At 43.4% G+C, this 26461-nt stretch overlaps 1 protein-coding gene across 1 annotated transcript; it reads left to right on the forward strand.

Moving 5' to 3' along the window:
- Window positions 1-1637: 1637 nt before the first annotated feature.
- On the forward strand, window positions 1638-25787 carry CENPI (centromere protein I). Its single transcript, XM_078877196.1, has 21 exons — window positions 1638-1787; window positions 2407-2495; window positions 3612-3740; window positions 5159-5277; window positions 6419-6526; window positions 7058-7106; window positions 7534-7580; window positions 7993-8094; window positions 8969-9097; window positions 9507-9680; window positions 10770-10890; window positions 11317-11411; window positions 14277-14394; window positions 17262-17326; window positions 18681-18790; window positions 19302-19437; window positions 20580-20704; window positions 21342-21387; window positions 21664-21903; window positions 22810-22863; window positions 23929-25787. The coding sequence occupies exons 2-21, from the start codon at window positions 2459-2461 to the stop codon at window positions 24046-24048; spliced, it is 2124 nt and encodes a 707-aa protein (XP_078733322.1). The 5' UTR covers window positions 1638-1787; window positions 2407-2458; the 3' UTR covers window positions 24049-25787.
- Window positions 25788-26461: the final 674 nt, after the last annotated feature.

The raw sequence follows: 26461 nt of genomic DNA on the forward strand, positions 1-26461 counted from the left end.
AAAGGTAAAACGATAAATACATGCTTGGAATTGGGCGGCCAATTCCATTTTTGAAGTGATCACATACCTGTCAACCCCGTATCAGTGCCCTACCTTATTACAGACCAATTCAGACATTATTGGTCAACCCGTGCCCTTTACAAATCCCAACGTTTATCCTACAAAGTCCCATCACAAGGGAGAATCACAAATAAATAGACAAATATTTTTTGCCCGTATTGAAACGGCTGTACGCGGTATGCACCTGAAAACTCAATTACCCTGTACAAGAATACGGGTAACCCGTATGGGTTGACAGATGTAATCTTATCCCTACTGAAACTAAAATAAACACATTACCAAAATAATGTGAAATACAGTACAACAATTTGAAAACATATCGTCAACACGTGGCGAGACACGTGCCCCCGAGATCGACAATCGCTGCTGCACATTGCCCACTGCTGATTGTATTTTTTTTATTTTCGCGCGGACTACGTTTCGTTCTAAGTCACATTTTTTTTATCCTCTTCAGTTTATGTTTCATCGTTCGTTGCTTGTGGTTATTCCGACTCGGCCGCCGATTTGCAGCGGCGGGCTTTTTAGTGCGCGTTGCCAGGACAAGGCGAGCTGTTGGCACCAATATACAACCCCAACCCCATGCCTCCCCGCAGCTTGCTGCCAATAACCCCGCGCTATTCGTCACCAAGTGGCGCTGACGTCCCACGGCGCCTGTGCCAGGCTAGGTGCACTTTGAGGCCGCGTGGAATGTCGAAGGCTCGCTGCTGACAGGTCTCGGGGCAGACCCAGCAGGTGGAACGGGTTGGTTGACTGAGATGACCGGTAGATGTACCACCAGCTGTACCCCCTTAATGTGCCGAGCTAGGTGCAGGAGGTCTCGGGACAGACACAGCAGGTGCCACGGGGCTGGCTGACTGAGATGACCGATAGATGCACCACCAGCTGTACCCCCTACTGTGCCAGGCTAGGTGCAGGAGGTCTTGGGGCAGACCCAGCAGGTGCCACGGGTTGGTTGACTGAGATGACCGGTAGATGTACCACCAGCTGTACCCCCTACTGTGCCAGGCTAGATGCAGGTCTCGGGACAGACACAGCAGGTGCCACGGGGGCTGGCTGATTGAGATGACCGGCAGATGCCCCACCACCAGCTGTACCCCCTTAACGTGACAAGCACTGCGGAAGCCGCACGCTGATTGGTGCGGCTCGCCGGCCAATCGCTCGCCACCTTAGTGGAGTAGCGGAGATGGAAGGGGCGGGGGGTGAGAGGAGGGTGAGCGGGGGGGGTAAGACCTCATCAACCCCCCCCGGAAGTGACGTGTAGAGGAACCACCTCGGCTCGACCAATGGGCTGCGAGGAGGGGTTCGTGTGTTTGAGCGCGAAAACGGCGGTTGGCGCTCGACTACTCCCGCGAGTTGCCATCAGCGACTTCACTGCGACCACCACCACCACACACCACTACACATCACCACACAATCATTACTAATTCCACTAACTACTACTACTGCTGTGCAAGAGACAGACACCCCCCACCGTCTAGCCTGAAGAGACTTTCTCGGGGCAAGTGCTGTTGGCGAACACCCACGAAGGCCGTCACGGCACACGAGGGCGTGGGTGGGTGGGTGGTGAGCACCAACGCCCGGCCGCCTTTGTCTTCACCAGTGGCGATGTTTACACATCGCACCAGGTACTCATTTGAGGCCGAGTCGACCGAGGGGAAGCCCCTGGAGCGGTTCGGATAATCGTCACCGGTGTTGGCCGTGAGCGGGAATCGAACTCGGGTCGCCAGGTTCGTCGTGCAGCGCTCGTCACCGACTACGACTGTACACATCGCATCACTGCCACTCACCTTATCAATACAATACTTGCAATACACCTCATCAATGCACCTAATCAATACACCTCATCAATACCATACTTACAATACACCTCATCAATACACCTCATCAATACACCATCATCATTACTACGACTGTCTTTAGTGAAGGCCTATCAATATCTAAGACAATGCTAGAGCATTGTTTATTTGCATGTTCACCACAAGCACTGTATGCGCTTAATGCAGACTTGATTTCTTGCTAAAAGGGTATATTTTTGGCTTTTTAACAACGTAACCCCTGTTTTATTGCCAGAAATGGTAAACTTCTTATTTTGCATGCGATGTTATCGTCACTGTAGCCGGAGTTGGTCTCAGCGGTGGTCCGAATATGGCGCGCTTTGATCACAACAAACTCATGCGTAGGCATCTCTAAAATCCCTGCCAGAACATCGTGCACACACATTGCGTACTCATGGGAGACCTTGGGGTTGTGTACTATACAATAACATTTCAGGTTACAGTATATGGCATCCAAATACAACCGCACCTCACGTTGGGAAGAGTAATGTGTTTGTTTTTGTACAAGCAGGGTGTTTTGCAAGGAGTGCAAGGTGCTTCGGGAACAACGAACGAAATATCAGATGGCGGAGCTCGAGAAAGCGTTGGCTTATTTAAAAGGTGAGCCCTCGCCTAATCAAATCATTCCCTCCCCTTTGTGCCACTTTTCATGTCTACATTTGACTTTCGATTATCGGCTTTAATTACGGGGAAGATGGCTGCTGATAATCCAAAAATATCCATTTGCCGCCTATCTCAATGCCAAAACCCACTAGTATAGGTATAAATTACGTTTCAGGTAAAGTTTGCAGTAAATAATCGACCGATTGATGCGCATGCTCGGTGACAGCAGCAGAGCCATGCCAGCCAACATTAAACTCCACCCACTGTTGTAAATATGTGCAACTACTGTACTGTAGAGGCGATCACGTGCGTTTTGGATTAACCGGAGCAACACATTTGTTCGGATTAAGCACATTACTTGTAATAAACATTTCCAAGAATAGCAATGTATAACGGTTTTTATATTTTTTTGGGCTGAAGGGAAAATCCACTAGTTATTAATTTATGGCAAATTCTCAGATGCGCGGTTAATCCACAAATCGGATAAACCGCACGTGAATAATCGAGAGTCTACTGTATAATGCTCTTTAAATCGCGGATGTGGGAGTTCATTGGTGGAATCTTAGCGATGGTTCATCTTTAATTAGCAATAATAATTTTTTCAGTAGATTTACTCATTTGTGGAGTTTGTCTAAGTTTAATACAACATTTAAGCAGCCTGGTTGGATATTTGTGTTGTGGGTTTTGCTCTTTTGACAGTGGAGTATATGTCACTATATGTATTATTTTCACTGTGCTGAGGAGCTGTGGAAATACTCAATATTATGCAGACTTCCTTAGTGGCCAGACTTCTGACTTGGTTTAGTCGATAGGGGTCTATCTATTCACCCTATTCTGAGTCACATTGTTGGGCGATGATTCGATTTATGTACCTGCATGTACTGGATGGGTTCACGTGAATCGATTTATATTTAACATATAGTAATCAAACATTGATGTGCAAGTCGACCGTTGTATCGTAAGATTAATCATTTATGTTAATCCATACATTAATGCATTGATACAGCCCGAATAGCCACTCGGTATTAATAACGGAAAGCCGCTGAGAATAAACTGAGAAGGGAAGGGAGGGTTGTGACTGCCACAGCTTGACAATGCGCTGCCCTTGTCCAGAACCTCAAGATAAGAACCGGATGCTGCTAAATTTCCATCTCGCCATTGTGGAAGCTGCAGCAAGACGGCATGGCCTGGAGCCTCACGATCTGCAGGAGCTGCTCATCACAGCCCTTTCTTCAAAATACAGTGAGTGGTGACACCCACAGAAGGCCGTCTACAACATTTTATTCATCGCACAGGGCTTCTCAGTCTGCATATGCACCATGTGACATGTTTTCACGTGTCCCACCATTTCTCGTTTATGCATGGAAACACTGGAATTTTTGGCCTTGTCTTTTCTTGCTTAATTCTACCTGCTTATGAGTGTTCAGCCACTGAGCGCCCATATTTTTGGTGCCTCACGCTGAATTAAGGCCATGAGCTGGCGAAAGTGTGATGCTCAATGTCAGGAGGTAAATGGTGCTTATGTTTAAAAGTGGATTCGAGCTGATCCCCAAGAGTTTTTACCAATCCATTTCAATATTAATAGCATTTCCAGTCCAAAGTCACTAAAAAATTCACATAACTGATGTTTCCTAAATCGGCTGTGCACTTGATGCTCTTAAAATGGATGTTTTTGCTGTATAACGCTTGGTCCAGTTTACGATGGCCCAATGGTTTCCGACGGTCCGATTTATGACGATCCACATTTTCGACATGTATATATGCCACCACTGATCAATTTACAACTGCAGCAACTTGATTTGCGTTGCATCTTCCAACATGACTTCCGGTGTGACTTGACTGTTATTTGTGGATTTTACCTTTTAAACCCTGCTAAATATGGCTGATAAAATAAAAAAAAATATCGGAAAGTGATGTTTCTACTCTTTCTGTCTGGAAAAATCGCGTCCGATTTACGACAATCCAATTTACATCATGGGACCTCCTTTGCCAGTACCAAAATATACTAATAGGGTTTTTCCCCTTTTTTGTACTGGCAAAGGAGGTCCCATGATGTAGCTTATCACCCCGAGCTCTCATTATTCTGATAGTGGGTTGTCTTTGAACTGTGCGCCTTTTGGCGTCATCTGGTCGAACACCATATGAGACTAGGCTCTAAAGAAAGCTGTCTCTGGTGTGGACCAATCAGTTTCAAGGACAATGCATAAATTATCAGAGTATTGTTTTTTGTTTGCATTTAACTGCAAGTATTGTGGTTAATGTAAGCATGATTCCTCGCAAAAGGTATCGGTTTTGTTGCCAGATAAAAGGGGGAAAACCCTATTAATAAATCCAATTTACGTCGGGGTTTTCAGGAACGTGTTGTCATAAGAGCGGGTACCCCCTGTCTTAGACCTTTAACTCTGCCTGTAATATATGCATCCTCTTTTCTTTTTACTGTGGTCTGTAACCTGTTTTATTGTGATTACACAGAGGGAGAGAGCGAATTGTCGTTTGAAACGTTATCCAGCAAAGGCAACGACATCTCTTCTCAATTCTTGATTGTACTGCTCAGCATTGCCGCCTTCGATTGTTACAGTAATGTGTCTCAGAAAACAATTGGATGGCCGTTAAAGTGCGTTGAATGTGATTCATTTATATGTACCGTTTGTGTTTTTTAGGTCTTCTAGTGAAATATAAGATGGTGAAATGTCTTATCCCGTCATCCGTGGTTTTGGGCAGCACACCAGCCATTATCATCTCATGGATGTGCACATTAAGCTCCACAAACCACGTGCAGGTGTGTTCTCTAATAAAGTACTCTCTCTGAGTTCTCAAGTACTTTTCAGAAAGTGACAACCATAAAATAAAGCTGAATATTATTGGTATAATTTTCCTAACAGCACAGTTAACGCAGCAATATCCTAATTGACTGTTTATTTTTACTTGAGCAACGACGCGTGTTATTAATATAGCAAGTTGCATATATTATTTTTTATAGAACTTTGCATCTTTTCTCTACATTTCAAAAGAAGAGTGGATGTCTAATGTTGAGAATTCAATTGCTTTAAATTCACACAATTAGGTACAATTAAAATACTGAATTTATCACCGCGAGAATTTGCACCAAATTTGTGAAGTGCCAACACCTGGAAGGCGTATGCACATAAAAAATTGAAGTAGAAATTGCGTGGCTTAGTTCGTGCCTCATATGCTAATTAGGTTGAGAAGTCACGGGATCACTGCTTTGTGCTCCGCACATTCCCAAGACGTGGAAAAGCACTTTTAGGCGCAAGGGCCGGGCAGTAGGGACACTTTTTTGAGCGAACAAAGCGTGTCACTCAAAAAAGGTGGAAAACAGCTTTGTATCTCAGATTTGAATTGTTTTCACTCCATAAATGTAATGATATCATACATTGCAAACGAGGTAGTTTTTTTTATTATCTTAGTCATTGCTAGCATAGGTTTTTATATTGACGATTTACGTATTTTTTCATGTGGTTTTTATTTTTTCCACATAACTTGTATTTGAGTAAACTACTGTTTAAAAAAAATTGTCTAGTAAGTTAAACTGTGTATTAGGGTGGTGTTCACGTTCAACTTTGGTGTAGAGAGTGTGCTGGAGGGTGCGTGTTACTGCGTGTGTGTGGGGAGCGGTAGTGGAGTGGTGAGCACGCTTCGCTACGAACCCCGGTGACCAAGTTCGATTTTCGCTCACAGCCAACACCTGTGATGATTATCTGAACCGGCACTGGGCCTCCCTTAGGTCTACTCGGCCTCAAATGAGTACCTGGTGCGTTGTGTAAACATCGCCACTAGTTAAACAAAGGCAGCCGGGCAAGGTGAGTTGTGCCGGCCTTCATAGGTGCTCGCTAACAGCACTTTCTCCAACAGTCTGTTAAGGCTATACGGGGGATCTTTGTATTTGTGCCCTTTTCTAGGCATGGCTACTGCGGTGGCTGGTCATGGTGTTTGACCTAATTGAGGAGAAGGAGACACTGCACCTCCTTTATGGGATGATATTCAACTTCGTGCGATACGAGAAGCTGGTGAGGAAGCCAAGCGCAGAGCATCTTTTTTTCATCTGTAGGCTTTCATGACCAGTATTAACATTCATCATTGGTTTATTTTGGGTTAGCGAGCATTTCCATTGTAGTAAGACATTTAATCTGTCCTTTAAGGTCAATATTTTGATCTCTCTTCACATCAAGTGTGAATTTAATAATTCTGTATCCATAATAGAGGGTTTTTGGTTAGAACGCTGAAATATATATGTTTCGTTTTCTAAAAATGTTACGGATCATGTGCTATTTTCCGAAAAAAACGTCGTACTCTAATTGTAAATGTTGCGGGTTTACTATCCAACACACCGCTGTGCTGTACCCGTAACGATTTGGCATGTTTTGTTTACGTGACAACCCTTACTAATTGGCAGTGTTGGGAGGTGGCGTGTTTAACGATACATTTATATTTACACGATCTAACACAAAAACCTCTATTATGAATAATGTTGGTCGTGAAAGCCTGCTACTGTTAAAGTGATTTTGAATCATGAATTGCTCTGCTTTTTGTGCTTTCAGAGCTCCTTTGCATGTCACCTACTGTACCTGCTGACACGCAGAGAAGATGGTGAGTGAGCTTAAAGGGAGGTTTTGACCCAAAACAAACAGCTCTTATTTCACAAATTCGTAGGAGCCAGTCCTGTCCGACACATTTTAAGTGTCATTAATAAAGAAAATTAAGTGGCTGTCACCTTCAGGAGCACTACTCAACTGATGTAACTACCTGCCAAATGTTAAAATCGCACTGTGGGACATCCCGAGAACTCTAGTGACCCCCAGATACCATTTGTCTTTTTCTCACTAAGTTTCAAGTTTCTATCAGACAGCTGAGAACTCATGTATCTGCATGATAAGAGGAATTAGATTTTTTTATTGTGTGTTCCTTTAAACTGCCAACTAATTACTAAGTGGTCATTCTGATAAACACTACACCAGTTGCTGCTGAAAGCTGTGCCATTAATTTGATGTTCCATTTGTTCCCATGTGCTTTTTAGTGAAACTCTTTCGTGTTCAGTTGCTTCTGTCCATCCACACAAAAATGGTAAGCACTGCTGAGCACCCAAACCTAAGAGTTATAACAATTCAACTTAGTAGAGGTTACATTAACATTACATGTGATTTAATTATGGTTATTAAAGAGTGTATACCCATGGATCAGCCTTTTAGCACAGGGCCAAAGGTTTAATTCCCATTAAAGTTGCATAATGGCTTCTATTTTAAAAAATAACTAAAGAGCCATCTGCTGTGAAATGAATGTTAAACTGTGATATAATCTCTGGGGTTCATAAAATTAGTACTTTGCAGCAAATCAACAGCGGTCATTGAAAGACACCCAACCAGTGGAGATGAACATGGCCCCAATGCTTGTTTTGAGCAGGAAGACAATTTAGCGGTTTAAAAAAAAAGCTTAATCTAATTTTTTCTTGATCATTTGTGCTCTTGTTGTTTTCCAGGGCTTGAAGGACTCTCCGGCCCCTCACTTCCTGGGCCTCTTGTCTTTATTCAAGGCCTACTGTCCCACGCTCATGTCCCTCTCACTGCCAACTCGCAGCAGGGTATGTCAATGCACACACGAGACCAGATGGCATCAACCCCCAGCCATACCTTATGCTGTTCGGCTATAGTATGTGTCAGAGGCAAATGTGATGTGCATCAGAACTACATTTATATATGCCAGACAGATGAGTGGGTTTATCAGTCTGATCCAAGTCACATGGCATTGCCAGTGTGATTCCTACACCGCATGTGTAATGTCTACTTGCGGGAATGTTACAATTTGTAATGACCGAGGCAACAGACCACTTACCTGACAGGGTGTACATGCAAACGAACAGTCAGGAAGTCCATTAAGTCAATCAAGGCCTCTGATTGGTGCAAGGAGGCCTCAAAGATGATTGGTTAGGATAAGATATTCAAAGGGATTTGAGGAGAAATTCAAACGTGAAAGGTGGGAATGAGGGTTGCCTGTAGGTGAGACGGTTGGCAACCATTGGAGAAGGAGAAGGAGGATGGGGATTGGCTGAGGGAAATGTGGTGATGGAAGCTTTCAAAAAGGGGGCTCGGGGAATATAAAAGGGGATAGCGCAACGAGAGGAGACGCATGGAGAGAAGATGAAGTTCGTGCCTCAAAAACAGAAGTCCGGGCCGAGGAATATTGTTGTGTCCGTTGTTTTAACCTGCCCCTACTGGACATATGTGAAAATAACAAGCTTTCTATCTCAACGGATTCTTCCAGTATAAATACATATTCTGATTCTGAAGTAACATGTTTTCATAAAATCACCTGCAATCGCCTCGTAAAGAAACGCCCCTCTTACTTAGCAATGTGATATATTTACTGCTGGCTCAGGAATGCCAATAGACATAAGCACCATACAATGCTTTGATGCTGTTGTTTGACTTTGTTCTCTCTGTTCTATTTATTGCCAGCAATATTTCCGTAGTGAAGACAAAAACTGGATCGCAAGCCTTAAGCTGGTGCAGAACAAAAACAAAACGACAGCCGCACACAGTGACTTCTCGACGGCTGGGCTGTACGGTAGTCCGCCCGCTCAGAAGGTGACCTTTGGTTGCTTTGATACCACATTGCACTCTACGACTGCCCAAGCTTCTTGCTTTTTCTTGGAACTGTTTTAAGAGTCCAGGCTTCTGCTGACTTCTGTCGTTTAACACATTTGATTAGCAATGCTCTGCAATATTTGGTGAATAGGTTGAGATGATTACCTTGCCTCATTTGATCAAGGAGCTAATCCTGGTTGATGAACCCATTATCCCATTGCCGTGTTGTAGATACCAATGCCCTGCTCGTGTTTACTCTCCTATATGTATGTATGTTCAACTTCTTTAGTATGTAGCCAATTGTCCTAATCGGAGGTGTGTAATCGTGCCTGCTCTCCTTTGTCATTTCTGAGGAGGGAAAGTGGCATGAGCGGCGTATACCTTGATTTGTTGACCCTATGCTTTGCAGGCTGTGGGGAGGAAGCGTACTCGCACCGGAGTCATCCCTAATTTGGCCAGCTCAGAGCTCACCAGCACCAACAGATACCAGATGGATGACGGCACAAGTGCAGATAACGCCCCAACATCATGTCTGCTCATCAGGACCCTGCCGGACCTTCTCAACAACATTCACAATCTGGAGGTCAGCACCTATAGAAAACGACTATATATTTTTTTTCTCCCATTGTATTGCAACGTTGAGAAAATAAAGTGGGCTTGGGTTGGGCTGATGGTCAAAAATAATGACGGATTGGCAGCCAAGGGGTGGAACGCTTCTGAGCTAACATCCACCAAGGAGATGACGCAATGAAATTGCTTTGTGTGATGGTGCTAGGTAGATTCTTACATTACAGGATCATGAGAGATGGTGGCAGCGAGGTGATGCTGTGGGTTGATCAAGGTTGATTATGATCCTCTAATACAAATCTGCTATTGGAACTCCCTTAAACTGCAAAGTCAAATGTTTGAAATTATCCAGAAGTTAAAATCCTGACATTTTCACTTCTGCATTATTTAAAGTATGTCAGGCCTGATATCCTCACAGGTTATATTTACCACATTTTTTACTCAATTAGGATGTTCTCATCTTTGAGTTATTTATTCTGCACAAATGTAGGCTACGTTACAATTTTAAAAAATATATATTATTTTTTTGTGAAATCTTAGGTGATCGGTTGAGGAGCATTTGCCAAACTTTATTACCTTGCCCATTCATTGGTGGTTGTCTCTACGGAGAGACTTGCTCCTGCCCAAAAGAATCTGGAATTTCCACCACTGATGAAGGGTCTCCATTGCAGAAAGCACGACCTCAGGAAATTCCTAATCAAGTCACTTTTGACTGACTTGAAATTTCCATAATATACATAAACATTTATTTGCCCCCTTTGTCAATGCACTGCCGAATTAAGGATCTTAAAGCTGTCTTGCTCATCTGCTTTGTTTGGCCTTACCTCACCACGCAGGTCCGTGTGAGTTAGTGAATAGGGAGGGGCATGTCTGATTCAGCCTTCTCTCGCCACCGATCCTAACTTTGACCGTGAAACAAACTCAGGTCGACGGGTTCATAAAACAGTGTGATAACCACTGTGCCACCGCTTCTCGTTTGTAAAAAATATATGTATCCTTGCAACGGAGGAGATGTATGTTATAATTACGAACTCTTGCTATTGGCTTGTGGAGGCATTTTATCTTCTGTTGATGATCGTGTGACGGCTCGTCTCTCGTTCCACAGTTCCCAGCACAAATGGCCTCGGTGCTGTCGTCCCCCATTCTCATCTCCTTCCTGAGCTGTGCCATGGACCCCGTATCCCAGAACCGCATCGACTTCTGGCTCTCAAACACCCTGGAGGAAGGTATGGCTCCTGCGAGTAGCACTGCGCGACTGGGCGTGTGCCTTCAACTCATCTCCACCGCGAAAGCACAACCGCTTACGTTGTCCTCACCTGAAGAAGGATGCTTGTGTTGCGGCCCGAAACGTCGTGATTTAATTTAGTTTTCATTTATTTTATTTTTTACCTACGTGACTTTACCGAAAAAAAGAGTATGAATTATTGCAATCACGAAAGCTTCAAATCTACATGTAATCTTTGTTTGCCAAATCATGTCTCGGAGTAATTCGAGATAGGTTATTTTTTCTTTGTTGATGTTTTGCTGAAATAACCGAATGGAAGTGATTGTTGGACATTGTGAGATTCAATCCCAGTCATTGATGCCCCTGAAATTAATTTTTTTACACGTTTCAAAGGATTCACGATTAAATTATTGTGTACTCATGGCAGAGTTTCTCTACTGCGAGGAGGAGGACACAGAGGACACCCTGCAGCGCAAGGCAGCATTCCTGAACCGCATAGTTCACACGCAGGAGATGCTTAAGGTACACGTCTCGCAGGCCTCTCCAGTCCCTCACCATGCCCCTGCTACAGCGCCTAACTGTTCTTGGGCTAAAGGAGAATCACACTCCATACACAGTAATGGTGGCAAAGACTTACACCAAGGTAAACATCCCCATGTAGAAAGCACAGAGATGAGTGGAACGGCCTTGGAAACGTGAAAGGTTGGGGTACAAATATCAAAATTCGAAGGATCTCTCCCCCCCCCCCCCCCCTTTCTTTGGGGAGACCATTTGAGTTCCTGAAGAAGCTGTCGGCACGTGGAGTGAAACATCCGACATCAAGCTGAACAACGCGCGGTACAGCCCGAAACACACCTGAGAAATATACAACAGCACAGCCGCGAAAACTTATGCAGGAGGTCACTTTTATCTCTCGAAATATCTTGCACAGTCTGAGAAACCCACTTGCTGTCTATAGGGAAATTTCAGTCTGTGAAAAACCCACTTGCTCTCAACTTCCTGCAGGCATTGGTTTTCCCAGCAGCCTGATGCAAATGAAGGCTCCAATGGTGGAGCCAGGATTTTTAGGTAGGGGGAGCAACCCGTCCAGCAATGAAAAATGATAAGAGTTGTTAGTAAGTAAGGACTTGTCCCTTGCTTTTTATTATTCGTCGCGTGTGCGGCGATGGCGCAGCCATCGATCGAGGGTTGAATTCGAACCGTGTGTGATTGGCATCGCGCTCGCTGAAGGTATTCCTTCAGCAAAGTCGTGTACTGTATACGCAACTGCGCACAATTCTGTGAGTCACTTATAACTGCTTTGCCGTTACTTATTGCCAATTATGGACTCAGACTATCGTCCTATCATCTCATAGAGTCCCTGGCAGGTAATAATATGCTACACAGTGGCAGTGGGGGTCGCAAAATTCCGATTTATTACTAACTAGCTTCACTACCCGGCTTCACCCGAGACTTGGATTCTTGTATTGGATTAATACACGGCCTACGCGGAGGGTTGGGGGGATGCGTGACGTCAGCAGGCACACTGCGTGACGCTGCCACATGCGGGTGACATCACAGATGTAACGTCACCGCTCACTTGCCGTACAAAATATATCCATTATTGCGCCCCCCCCCCCCCCCCAAAAATACAAAAGTCTCTTTTTATACTTTTTGTATTGTGTACAGTCCGGAAGCTGCCCACATGCCAAATTTCAAGTTTGTTGCATATTGGGAAGTACGCTAAACATTTCGAACAGACACACATTCACAAATTTCCATTTTATATATATATAAACCCCAATGATCCGATCGAAATTAGGGATTTCGATCGGATCATTGGAGGGGCACGTGCCACCCCCTCACCAGTGGAAGGCTCCATCTTGTGACCCATTAACTCCTCTTACATGTTGCTGGATTCCAGAGTCTACGAAATCCTGCCCGTCTAGTGGAGTAACCAATGCATAAAACATTAAGGCTATACAGGGCTGCCCCAATGTGTATCACATATACTACTTAAATAAGGGATATATTGGGTATCATTCTGCAATATTATGTAGTTATTATATCGTATTTTTATTATAGATTTGGAAAATATTGATACAGTAAAACCTTGAATTGCGAGCATAATTCGTTCCGGAAACGTGTTTGTAATCCAAAGCACTCGTATAAATTTAACCGTGGCTGGTGTGAGGGAGATGAGAGAGAGGAGGAGGAGGGTTATTGTGTAGGACGACTGTCACTAACGGAATCACTGCCATTTGTTGGCTCACTGGAATCTTTTTGTGCGACTTTAACAAGGAACCTATCCAATGACACTTGCTTTTGCCTCCTTTTGAGGAGGCAAAAAGCATTGTTGCAATACCGTTACTAAAGAACAGTCACTACAATTGGACACAAAATAAAAAAATGCTTTACGCACACATGTGGTCACAACACTATAGTAAACAGTATACGCTCGCACGGATGTTGACTATACGAGTGAGGCACGCTGACTGAGACCGAGCATGGGAGATGATTACCCACAATTCCGCAGCGAGAGAGAGAGAAGAACCATCGGCTCAGTTGTGATCACGTGATGCTCGGCAGACAAAGCGTATACGTACTACTCGTATTGCAAGAACTCGCTCGTTTATCAAGTTAGAATTGATTTAAAAGATTTGCTCGTCTTGCAAAACACTCGCAGACCACGTTACTCGCAATCCAAGATTTTACTGTATTTATAAAGCCAGACTCAAGGAGACAAAGCATCTGACACATTACGTGCTTCTAATAAGAAAAAGAAAGCAGTTATTTTCATCCCACCAAGTTGAAGATGTGCTAAGATATTTACATTAGTTTGTTGTTCCCATGTTCACTTTGGTTTAATGAAGGTATGATGGACAATAATACCTATTTTGGCATCCCCTATAACTTTCTAAAACTCGCAACTCCTTACGGTCCAGCCTCCATGTTTACCATCCATCAGATGCCAGTACCATCTGGCCACTTTGATGTTGAATGGAAGAGATTGGTAAACTTTGGATATGAGTAATAGAGTTTAAAAAACACGGACCTATAATATGAAGCTCTTTTTTTTTACATACTGGGATTAAAAAAACTTGCAGCTCTGATGCGCTAAGATGCCCTTGCGTGTTAAGCATTTCTGGTCTGTGCATTGTATTTAAGGTAAGTCTGCTCAGCTTACCTTATTTGTCAAGTAAGTTCGTACCAAGTGAGTTATTGTAATTGTGATATGTTTTGTGACTTCTGCAAATGCAGTTTCTTGTGCCTCAAGATTATTAGATTATGTATTTGCTACTTCTGGATTAATCTGAAACATCCACTGCTGTGTGTGTCAGGATCTTTATTTAGACTTCGTATGTACAGGGCCATATCTGCTCTCACAAGTGCTGTCTTCCTGCGCAGGAGGGTTTCTCGAGTGTCTCCTACTTCCTGACATCGTGGCTGTCGGTCTGGGACGGTGAGACTTTACAGCCACAGACGTTAAAGCTTCTCACCCGTCTGAACCTGCAGGACAGCAGTGGTACGGTAACAACAATACAATTTGTAAAGCACACAATTGTTCACAGGCAAATTACTAACTGAGGTGCGGAGCCAAACTCGGTGTCACTCGAAAGCTAAGCGGAAGAGTTGGGCCATTTAGATAGGTGGGCCCGTAAGAGTCTCTTAAAAGTAATGAGGATGGCTGCGGATAATTCAAAATCCCGGATAATCCAAGAAATATATATTTTCCGCGGATCTCTGCCAAAAACCACTAATATCGGTTTAATTATGTTTAAGTTAAAATAGAGTTTGTTCATGAACAAAACAAAAAATTGTAGTCAAGAATGTATTGTGCTCAGTGATGGCACTTTCCTGCTCCCATGCAGAAGGCTCGGCTCACTAAGTGGATAGCAGCCACGCCAATCAACATCAATCAAACTCTGCCCACTGTTGTAAAGATATACAACAACTGTACTGTAGAGGCAATCACGTGGATTTTGGATTAACCGGAGCACATATTTGTTTGGTTTAAGCACGTGACATGTAATACACATTTACAAGAATAACAATGTATAATTGTTTTTAGATGATTAATTTGGGCCTAGGGGGAAATCTATTAGTTGTTAATTTATATCAACCTAGTCCGCAAATCTTATACCACACGCGAATAATCGAGAGTCTACTGTAGGTGTTGATTGAATGTTGCTGCAAATGTGTAGCAGGATGGCATTCCAGATTGCAGAGGCTGCCACAGAGAAATGAGATCCAGCAGTGACAGAGTCCTTGTCCTTCCTATAAGTCACCTGTGCTCGCACTTTAGCTATGTAACTAAGCCTTCAACTAACCACGTGTTCAGGAATTGAAAAAGCTCCCCAGAGCGTGAAGCAAAATGTCACATGCTGAACAACATGCTGTACAACCCGAAAACACATCGGAGAGCTGTACAGCACAACTGCGAAAACCTACGCGGTATTATCCCTTAAACTGCATCCTGAGTGATAATTATCAGGCTTAGGGGAGAGTACTAGTGTAGGGGTGTTACGGAGGGGGTGTTATACAGTGTGTCGGACGGTAAACAAACACACTGGGTGTGGCTATGTCTGTGCACGGGGAGGTGCTCACAGCGACGTCCGCACCGTTCAGCCTGGGGGGCTGACACGGAGCTGGGATTCCCCGCGGCCCCACCCCTCAACGGGGGAGGGATATATAAAGGGGTGAGCCGGAGGGCTCGGGGCAGTATGTATTAAGCTTAAACCAGTGAAGAAGGAAGATCCACTAGATAGAGCCCTGGGACTCCCCTGGATCGCCGCCCTTCTCAGGGCCGACCAGGACCGAGCCAGTGGCGTGGCCCCGAGAGCCAGAGCCGATGCTCTTGTCAGGGCCGGTCTGAGGACTCCGGGCGCCGTAATCCCAGCTTAACCAGGGCTGGGTTAGCTAGCCTCCCCTAGCCCGATAGTGGAGGACCTAGAGGTAGGCTAGGTGTAGCCTAGAGCGTGACTTCCCAGTTAGACGGGTGAAGGGGCCGACACCCCTTCCAGTGCTGTACGTCCCGGTCTGTGTTGTACCTTGTACTGAATAAATAAGTGTGCCTCCAACCCCGGCGTCCAAGTCCTCCTGAACATTATTACACTAGTGCTATGATGAATTGTAAAAAAACACTTTTTGAATTAGTAAGTAATCCGCAAGTTTTTAATTTTGCTGAAATTCTTGGAATGTTCAGCTTTAGTCGGTCAAAGTGTCTTCCAAACAAGCATTCTGGTGCTGCCAGTTCTTTGGTTTGCCCTGAGCCAGTGGCGCAATTTGTATATTTACAAGCTAGAGGCCATTTTCTCCATGGAATGAAAAATGGTTAAGTCTTTACAAAGTCGTATTAATGTTATTGTGGATAGAATTGATAGACCCATTCGACCCCTGGACATAATACAAATTTGCAACTTTTTAGGTTTAAGTCGAGCACTTTGACCACAGCGCCACCCAAAAAGGACAGGGTGACTTGGGTTAGATTGGATTTTGTTAGATACTACAACCAATGGAATTATTAAACTAATAATCTATTGATTCATTAACAAGATGGGTAACTGTTTCATGTATAAAATGAAATTATATGCTTGGCATTGACACTTTTTATACACAACTCAAAAGCTAATGGAGTTGGCAGAGCTGGGTGGACTTTTGTTTTCATAATAGACTGGTTCAAACTGAATCCCAAGGAAAAATCTGGAGATGCTTCTCCCATTAGAAATATGAATGAAAATGTCTGTTGATCATATAAGGACATTGAAAGTTTTACCGGTGTATGTAACCCTAACTCATCGCATCAATTTTCAGGAAAGCGTTCAATGGGGCAGAGCACTCTGCCATCAGTGGGGTGGGTGTTAGGATGCTGAAAGCCTTGCCAGTAGTGAGGCATGTGACGCACCCACTCAGTTAATGAGTACGGGTGCCAGTGCCTTGCACCCCTAAACTTGAGAGTTCACAGGAAGGTATGGCGCCTCGGATTGCCAGCTGCTCAGATCGTTAGCTCTGTCATGATGCGCCTGGGCTAACGGGTCGTTCAATAGAAGTGTTTCGGGGCCCTCTGCCCCTTGAAAGTATCCCAGGTGTGTCGCAGTACACTGAAGTTTGGTGGCTTGGGGTTGTTGAACCATACATAGATGTGTGTACGTTTGTTCAACTTTTTTTGCACCGTACGTATCCAACTGCTAATCAGAGGCGCGATAGATGGAGCCAATGTATGTGTGTGCGAATGCCTCTGCTGCGAATGAAGAGGCATACAACGGGGAGTATGACATGTTTTCTTGCCTGTCTGTGTGAGGCAGCATTGTTGTGTTTCATGTACAATTGTTTCTGCATCTGAGTGATTTTTTTTGGCGCATGACCACATGTTTGTTTTTATTGTGCACTTAGAGCTGTTAGAGTGTTTCCTGAAGCCTCTGACCCTGACATTCATCTCTTCATGTGTCTACTTCAAGGTAGGTTTATAGCCATTGCTGTATTACACTGTCAGCCACACATTTACACGTGTGTGTATGGCTTAGTCCAGCATATTATTAGTCTCACCACAGTAAAAAAAAATTAAGAAAACGACATTAGGAATCTTGACACGTTATTCAGCAAGCAGGACCCTCACGGAAATGATTAACGCGTATCTAAAACGTTCCCAGATAAATAAAATACATTAGAGTTATTTCTACTAAAATCCTGTATAATATGGCTTCGTAGACTATTTATGAACAGAAATTTCACATAAAATGTGCTCGGCACCGAAGTCCCATTTATGTGGAAAATCAAATTGGCTGCCAAGTACAATGTTAATAATCTACTAATCTTTCCATTGATGTTATTCTGCTGCAAGAATGAGTGGAGAGTGCTGCCTGGCAGCTACTTTAATAAGTTCCATCAACACACGGTTGGCTATAAATCACAACATCAGCCAAGTTCTGGGAAGCATGTTTTATTTAAGCTCCTGATGTCTTGGGGAAAAAAAGCATGAATGTTCAAAGCAAATACCCATTACAATATTTATTCACAAAACTCTGTGGCGAGTATTATTTAATAATACAATGCTCTGCCATAATTTACAACCTATTCATTCTTACATTTCTGAGTCGAGGTTATGGGAATTAGAACTCCAGTAAGGGTTGTCAGAGTTTCCCGGTTTTTGTTTTAATTGACCATGGTTACTTATCTTCCTCAGTGGGTAAATGTGTGCATTCAAATTGCTGCCAGAGACAGGTTTTGAGATTGGAGTGTAGATTACTTGGGAGTGGGGCAAGCCAGAGGATGTCATTTAACACATAGGCTTTCGTGACCAATATTAGCCATAATCGAGGGTTTTGGGTTAGATCGCGTAAATATAAATGTATCGTTAAACCCGTCACCACCCGACACAGCCAATTAGTAAGCACACTGGTGTGTTGGAGAGTAAACTCACAACATTTACAATTCGAGTACTGTGACGTTTTGTCAGTAATTACAACCAGCATCGTCATGCGACAGCCAGAGTTGTGCAGAAGTTTCGGAGGATACCACATGATCTGTAACATTTTTAGAAAGCCTCTGACGCAAAACTAATTTAGTCGTTAATTACCATAAAAATAACAATATATTCGTAAGCAGTTTATTAATTTAAACACACAATCGGGTAGAGGATACTTGTATTTTGCTGTGGCTAAGACCAACTTATAAGTGGTGGCAAACAAACGCGATTTCTTTACACACAGAGTTTGTAAACAGCTCGAGTTGGCTCTTGCTGGATGCGCAGTTCACTGCTGACCAGTGAGTGAGGCACTGGGCGAGTGATGAGTTGCCACCGTTTCCCTGCAGTGCGCCATCATAGAGAGCCTTCACCGGCTGCTCATCAACCTGCTGATGGTCAAGCAGACGCAAGCGGAGACGGAGGTCAATGCTGTTGGCCCGATGGAGCAGCCTACCTTGTGAGCCTTATTTGCAGTTTACCACACTTACAGACACTTAATTTTTGTTGAGAACCTTTTTGTAGCAAAATTGGTGACAATAGTAATTATGAGAACTTCAGCGTATCTGCGTTGCATGTATACTGCATACCAGTGTGGTACACATGTAAGGGATGAGATAAATGCTGTGCTTAATTGAGAGAAAAGTACTGCTATGCCGTCTCAAAGAATTGTGGTTTATATAGCCAGCTCTCCCAGGTCAGGTCACACCTTGTCAAAAAAACAAACTTGTCATTTTACAAGGGTTTTTTTCAGTTTAGATTTTTCACGTATTGCTTATCTTTACATGACTACTTTTGTTTTTGAGTCATATGTGGAATGAACAGACATCTCTATTCGGCCAATAAGATTATGCCCTAGTTCTCATAATTTCAGATCATAAACCCTTGATGGCACATGTTTGTGCACTTTTGTAGAGGGCATTTAGAGGGATACGTGGCAATAAATCATGCATTCTTGCCTCACTCTCCAGGGCCAATGGTGAATTTAACACCAGGCATGCCATCCACCAGCTGGTGAATTTCATCAATGAACTGGCCACAGCTGCCCTACAGCAGGAGATGTACAACTGCCTGCTCATGCACTGCATTCTCGACTTCTACCAGACGGTATGTCAATGTGTCAAGAGCTTAATTTTGAGTCAAGTGGGGTCCCACTGAGACAACAAGTTTCGTTCCGGGAAAATATGTGGCGAGTTGCTGATGTACCTTGGGCGTAACACTTAGTTTGTAATTTAAAGCAGTGTAAATTGAGGGTAAATTCACCTTTGGTGTATTATGTAACTGACCACTGGGAGAGTATTTTTGCTGATAAAGAATGGAAAGCCGTCTGTAGCATACAGTATTTGAATGTCCTCTTGACAAGTTTCGTGAATTAAACTTGCCCATTCTTCTGAGCAACCCTATTCTTAAGCCATTGCTAAGGACAAGGGTGTTAAACCCAGTGCTCACTGGGTAAGCCAATTATAATGGGCAAGAGACATCCACAAACAATGCTGTGCCAAAATTATGTGCTGACTGTACTGTAAACGAACCAGCACTTCTAGGATACCATTGATCCCTTAAGGTGTGCTGTTAAATTGATGAAATGTTACTTTAAATGCCATTATTTCTATTTCCCACATTATATATTCTTTAAAGTCATTATAATGTTCCAACCTTTGCGTAGCACACTGGCAGAATACTCACATTCAGAAGTTGCTCCAAGAAATGTCACTTTGTGGATGAAAGTACTGGCCTCTGAGCATTGTGGAATTTTCACTGCTGGAATGGGGTCATGAATGGACATGAATATTGCCGTGTCCTCATTTGGCGCTTTACTTGACGTGCATAACGATGGTAATGTTGTTATTGGCGGTAATTTGACCACGAGCCCATTGTAGTGTCGGAGTGTAGTACAGCATAGCACTTATACCCTGCATACTGGGCTTGTGTTGTCACTAGTGGTCAACGGTACAGTAAATTACAGGTTAGTTGAAAATAATTTACGTTTTTATTGTCACTGAAGAGAATATCTCGACGTTGCAGTCAACTGTTGGCTGAAATATTTTCTCATTGTCATAGAAACAGCGACTTTATAACCTTATGGTAGAAGTTATCCCTCCACCCATAATGCGGCCAATATCAGCCAGTGTTTATGTTGGGTGTCGCGGTGTGTCCGTGGCCTTGCGAGTCACGGCGTGTTGTTGAATGCCGTGTCGCAGCGTCGCGGCGTGGATGTGTTGTGATGTCTTGGTTTGTCACCCTTGAAGGTGGTGAAGGTTTACAGCATCGGCAATCTGCCCGTGGTGCTGGTGGCGCCTCAGGCCGTGGTTTACTCTGCCTTCCTGAGCACGGACCATTCCACTCTGGATCGCCTTTGCCAACTCCTCTGCAGGTATGTAACAACTCAGAGTCCCCTCTGGGAATTCCATTACAGTTCACGTCAACATGTGCTCGGGAGCCTTAATGCTGTGCCATTCGGAGCTCTGAGCCAGAAACTCTAAGGTGCTGGGTTCATATACAGGCATCTGAATGAGATTAATCCAGTTTTCATTGGTGAAGTGGGTTTAGGATTTCAGCTCAGTTGCCAATGACTTAATTTGGTATGTCTTGTTCCAATGCTTGTATATCAGATAGAGATTGTGGTAAGATAGGTATCTGAAGGCAAATGCCCCTGATATTGTTTCTAAGTAATTTTACAATTTGAATTACATACATTTGTGTGTAGAGAATTCTAGAAAAGAAACATTGCTCTGAATTTTATGGAAGACTTCTAACATATCTATGAATAATGTAAAGAACTTGTCCATGCGAAATTTGTTGGTAAATTTACATTAATTGCTGATATTTAAAAGCGTACATCTTTGGGGTCAAGAGAATACTTTTAATGCAAGGGAAACCAGGAGTACAGAGAATAAATACAACAAACCGCAAAAACAAGAAGAAAATGTCCTGATATGAACTGAAAGTGAAAACTAAAACGAAGGTTTAATACAGTACCGTAATAAACTTGGCTTGGTTGTTTTTGACAGTTATCGGGAAGTCATCACAGAGCTCAAGACAGTAAAGTCATTGACGGTAATTATGTCCGTGTTGTTTTTGTTTCATCCTGGGAATAATTATGAACCAATTGATGGTACCACTTTCCCCACGAATACAGTTATATAGCCACGTGCTTGAAATTAAACACGGGCAAAATACTCATTGCCTTATACCTCGTCCACCACATACACTTACGCCGACATCCTGACTCTTGCGTCTGTTGCCACGGACTAAAGGGGCGAGGGGGTGTTTGGTGCTGCACGGGTGCCATTGTTGTTTGCCCCCTCTTATGCCCCCCCCTCTCCTACACAGAGGCAGGACTTCATCTGGAAAAAGGAGAGCATCAAGGCGTACAACGAATACGTGACGTGCATCATCAGCTGCCTCTGGAAGAGCTGTGCCTTTTCGGGCGACAGCACGTTTGGTAGGTTTGTGAACAAGAGCCATTTCGAGGACGAGCCCAGTTACATCGGCGAGCCCGGTCACAACAGCGGCTACAGCCTGATCTACCACCCCGCGCTGCTGGGCATGGCTCTACGCTTTATCACACAGGTCGGTGTGACTTGAGAGACTGCAGCCGAGTTAGAAATTAACGATGCTGTGACTGCACACTACCTTGACTGTTGGAATGTTACAAAAATCATTCATTCTTTAATAATTCATGAAAGTAATGACAGCCCATCATCCATTCCCCGCTGTATGAAGGCCTCGCCACTCTGTGCTGCCCGCTGGGGTTGTTTGACCATTCTTTACTACGCCTGCTAAGTGGGGGTTGGTGAAGGAAGGGCCCGAGGACCCAGTTGGGTATCTACACAAATAAACTTTTTGTGCACTTCTACTCTTAGCACTTGACAATAATGACAATCGTCTGTATATTACTTGCACAATGCGATATTTTGTGTACCACTGGACAGTCTTTTTATTACAGCATTGCGTTGATTAGTTTAATTGATGTGTATGTCATTCATTTAACTATTTGCAGGAGATCTGCGTGGCTGTGGCTACACAGCAGATGTTTTGTTCTCTATTCACCTTTTCCTTTTTGGGGTTTGGACATCAATCATATTGTGAATGATGTGCCAGGGACTTTAATATCCACGTTATAGCGATAAGTAGGACGCTTTGGTGATTCCATGCAGATGCCATGGCAGTATTAGAATGGTTGAGGGGTCATACAACATTGCGATTAAAATATTAAAAGAGCACACCATAGGGTACACGCTTTACTATCCTCTCTCTCCCTCCTTGGACAGAGCTCATTGAAATGTTTAACCTCGGATAAAAAAAACTTTAATCAACATTTCAATGCATTGAGAAACATACACTAGACTTCGCCTCCCTCCCGCTTATTGTGAAGTTCATACTCGTCAACCGGGTGAAATACACTGGGGGCTGCGAGCCACACGGATGCCAGAGTGCTGTGTGATACTGTGAATTAATTTAATGTTTTCTTCACAGAATGAGATGCTTGTGGACCCATCTGCTCTTATTCAGAGACTCCACAAGATTAAAGTGAGCAGTTCCACGGCATGCACTCTTGATCCCTCTCAATAAACCTCAGTACTTTATACTCATCGCTTTGGTCTTTCCACTCGCGTCAAATGACGCATGTTGAAATGTGAAAAATATATTGAGCCACGCTGTATTTTGATGAAATCCATGCTGCCATTAAATGTGTCAAAAAACAACAATAAATATAAAATGTCTCAATGTGACAGGATGCAAAAGAAATACAGCCCACAGTGGGCCAAGACATTTTATACAGTTTCAACAATCGGCCTTGTAATGTCAAATAACTCTTTCGGGCAGGACCAATTTGTGTTTTCATAGAAATATAATAAAGAGCATGTATATGCTTAAAACAGCCTGTTTGAGCTGGATGCATAAATAAGCAAAGCGTGGTCTCCCAAGGTGTTGTGGTGGCAGACCAATGTGGCAGCAGCTCGGTCTCCGTGTCACTCTTGAGAGATCTTCAGCACAGTGTCGTCCAGCTGCTCCACTTATCCAAATAATGGCTCAAGGCATCTTCTGCAGCTGTTCACTGACGTCGTACAAGAGGGCATCCCTTACTCACCTTATGACGTGGCCCACAAATTGGATCACATTTGGTGAAACAAATTGAAATGTTTCATAATCTTTACTTGGTAAAGCCCGAGTGAATTCTCATACTCTTAGTGGGAAGAGTCTTCCTTGGCATTTTGCTAAAATTAAATCTTCCACTAGAATTCATGGTGAGATATAGAGTTCTGGTTTTCTTTCTTTTTCTTGCATTTCCATTTGTGCTCTTGTTATGTCATAAATCAAAGACATGTTTTATCTATAGGGCCCTTTTTCCAGTATGAAGATATTGGTTGATAAAAAGTTTTTTCCTTTCTGGCATACATACAGGAGGTGTTAAGATGTTAAAACACCAAACATATACCTATTAGATGGCGTGAAGTCTGCATTAACCGCACATACTTGTGGTTAAAAATGCAAACAAACATGCTTTGATAATAATGTATTCATTGTTCCCGAAACTGATTGGCCGACATCAGGGCTCACAACACTGGTTTTCTCTGCTGTGTCATGTTGCAGGGAGCTGCCTGGGAGAACTACGTGGATTTTCTCTGCACCCTGTACATGAAGGGCCTGAAGAATCTCATTCAGTGCAGTGTCAAACGGGAGGGTCATATTTGGCCATCAGGAGCACAGTAAACGAATAAGTAACTCACGTACAGCTTTACAAGGAAGAGTTCGCAGAAACAAAAAAACAATGATTCATGCAATATCTGGATATTACACTGGAACTCCAAATTTGCAACACTTGCTAATGTTCTAGCTGTGCCAAAATCACTTGTTCCCGTTGTTATCCTCGTGCCAATGCAGAGTAAAATCTGAATGCGTTGAGTTCATGGTCCCAGAGTTGCTCCCATCAAGGCGTTTTCACCGAACCTGAAGTGACGGATCAACGTCCATGTTCCATCTTGACTCTTAAGGGACAGAGGCATCATTAGTAACATCTGATAAAGAGCAAGGGTCCCACACGGTCTCCGTAGCATCACTCACATTCTCTGAAACAAACCTCTACTTCTGTACACTTTGATCTTCCAATCTCTAGAGTAACAACAACCACTTCTGTACACTGTTCCATGTGATAGGATCGTCAAAAGGTGCACAAAGATGCAAGGAGTCTACAGAGACAAAAAGTAGGTTCCATGCCTGAGGGGGCCTCCGTCCCTTGGTGTCTTCGTGTATTAATACCCAAACGAATTGTTCTGACAGAAGAGGTGAGCTTGAATGCTGAACACACTCTCCCATTATACGCCATGCCAGCTTGAGCTGTTCACAAGCAGCACTGCCATTTAGCCTCGTGGGCTGTTGCGGCAACATTTCTATGTTTGTTTATATACAATATGTAGTAGACAGTATGAGAACACATACAGGAGTTATGAGAGCCTCATCCCTTAAGTGAGTATTTCACCTGCTTGCATTACCTACACTATGTTTTCCATTCGCCTGTTGGCAAAACACCACCCATCTCTTTATATCCACCTAATGTCTTTGTTTAAAATTGTATTAAGTAACATGCCTGTTGCCTAAATGATGATTGCATGGTGATGTAATGATGATGTGGAATATAGATAGTACTTAATGTGAGAAAATGGGAAAATATCTGTAAATATGTACAGGACCTGTATTTTTCTATAAATATAAAAAAGCATGATCTGCTAGTAGATTCCTTTTATTTTCCACATGTGAATAATATTATTTAATTGATATTAATATTTGGTCATTCATGTTTTTCACAGTGCCACTTAACATTCATCAGGCAGTGGGTCCGATTGCTCATTAATGTTTGTTGTTGCTCATGTCAGTTGGCAGCCCTGAGTCAGAAAAAACATGGTATGAACCAGTACCTGTAAGAACTAATCTGATCGACCGTGGAGAGATAATGAACTAGGCTACTTGCGACTGGGGATTATAATTAACCTTCATTTAATCACGTGCTCTGTTAAAGCAGCAAATGCCACTCGCTGTGTTAAATTCTGGTTTTACGACCTTGTAAAGAGTACTCTTGCCGCACTGATGTGCAAAGTGAACGGGACCACGTTTTCTGAGTTCACGTTTGGTTTTAATTAGAATACAAATATTCCAGAGCAACCTATCCGGCCATAAGTGGGTGGTATTAAGACAACCCTGCTGAGGTCCTGGGTAACAATTTAATTTCAAAATGGATATTACTTCTTCTTCGTAGCGTTGTTCCCGCTGTGGCGCAGGGTCCGCTTTTCGGCATTGTCTTCTCCATTTGGCTCGGTCCAGGGCATCTTCAGGGGATGCGTTGACCGTCTTCATGTCTTCCTTTATTCGATCCATCCATCGCTTCTTCGGACGTCCGCGTGGACGGCGGCCCTCTGGCTCAATACGCACGGCAGTCTTGGCCACATTTTGTTGAAAAAGATGTACAAATGTAGGAAATGTCTCGGTAATGGAGTTACAAGCCCAATCCAGACATACCTACTAGCAGCCAGTTGTATGGCACATTAAATACTTAAATGCCAAACAACATCCGTGCAGGTGGCACTGGCAGAGTGCCTGATTCACATTGGCAAGGGATTAACGCTAGCCATCTAAGCTCTGCGATTCAGTATCTGTGTTCAATCAACACAGCTTCCCTCTTTGCAGACGGATTCCTGCCAAAGAAATGTGGAATTTACACGACTGGCTCAAGACTGCCGATGGTGTTGAGCGTCACTGAATTGTCATTTGAGCAAAGAGATACCTGGACCCCAAAACACTGAATGACAACTCAAATTTCGATATATTCTGCAAGTTTATTTTTATTGGGACTACTTATTAATACTTGCATTTATATGTACCGTGTAGGAATTTATGCATGTTTTATGTAAAAACGTGTATCATGAGAACCCGTAGTGGAAAACCATATTGTACAGAACCTCACCAAGCGTTTGTAATAAATTGAATCGTGTTCCGTTATGTATTTCCACAATAAAATGGTAGCCTATTGGACTTCCATATTTAAATACGTTAATTGTGGACCCGTTAGCCATCGACAGCAGCAGTTCCGTGTGTTAATAGGGTGTTGATGGTTTACCAGATGGTATTGGTA

Source organism: Lampetra fluviatilis, chromosome 47, assembly GCF_964198595.1.
Source record: "Lampetra fluviatilis chromosome 47, kcLamFluv1.1, whole genome shotgun sequence".
In the NCBI taxonomy this organism is placed as follows: domain Eukaryota; kingdom Metazoa; phylum Chordata; class Hyperoartia; order Petromyzontiformes; family Petromyzontidae; genus Lampetra; species Lampetra fluviatilis.

Coding starts and splice junctions, on each gene's coding strand:
- CENPI (XM_078877196.1), top strand. CDS start 2,459: ATGGCGGAGCTCGAGAAAGCGTTGGCTTATTTAAAAG. Junction 8,095..8,968: donor CACTGCCAACTCGCAGCAGG/GTATGTCAATGC, acceptor ATTTATTGCCAG/CAATATTTCCGTAGTGAAGA. Junction 9,098..9,506: donor GTAGTCCGCCCGCTCAGAAG/GTGACCTTTGGT, acceptor TATGCTTTGCAG/GCTGTGGGGAGGAAGCGTAC.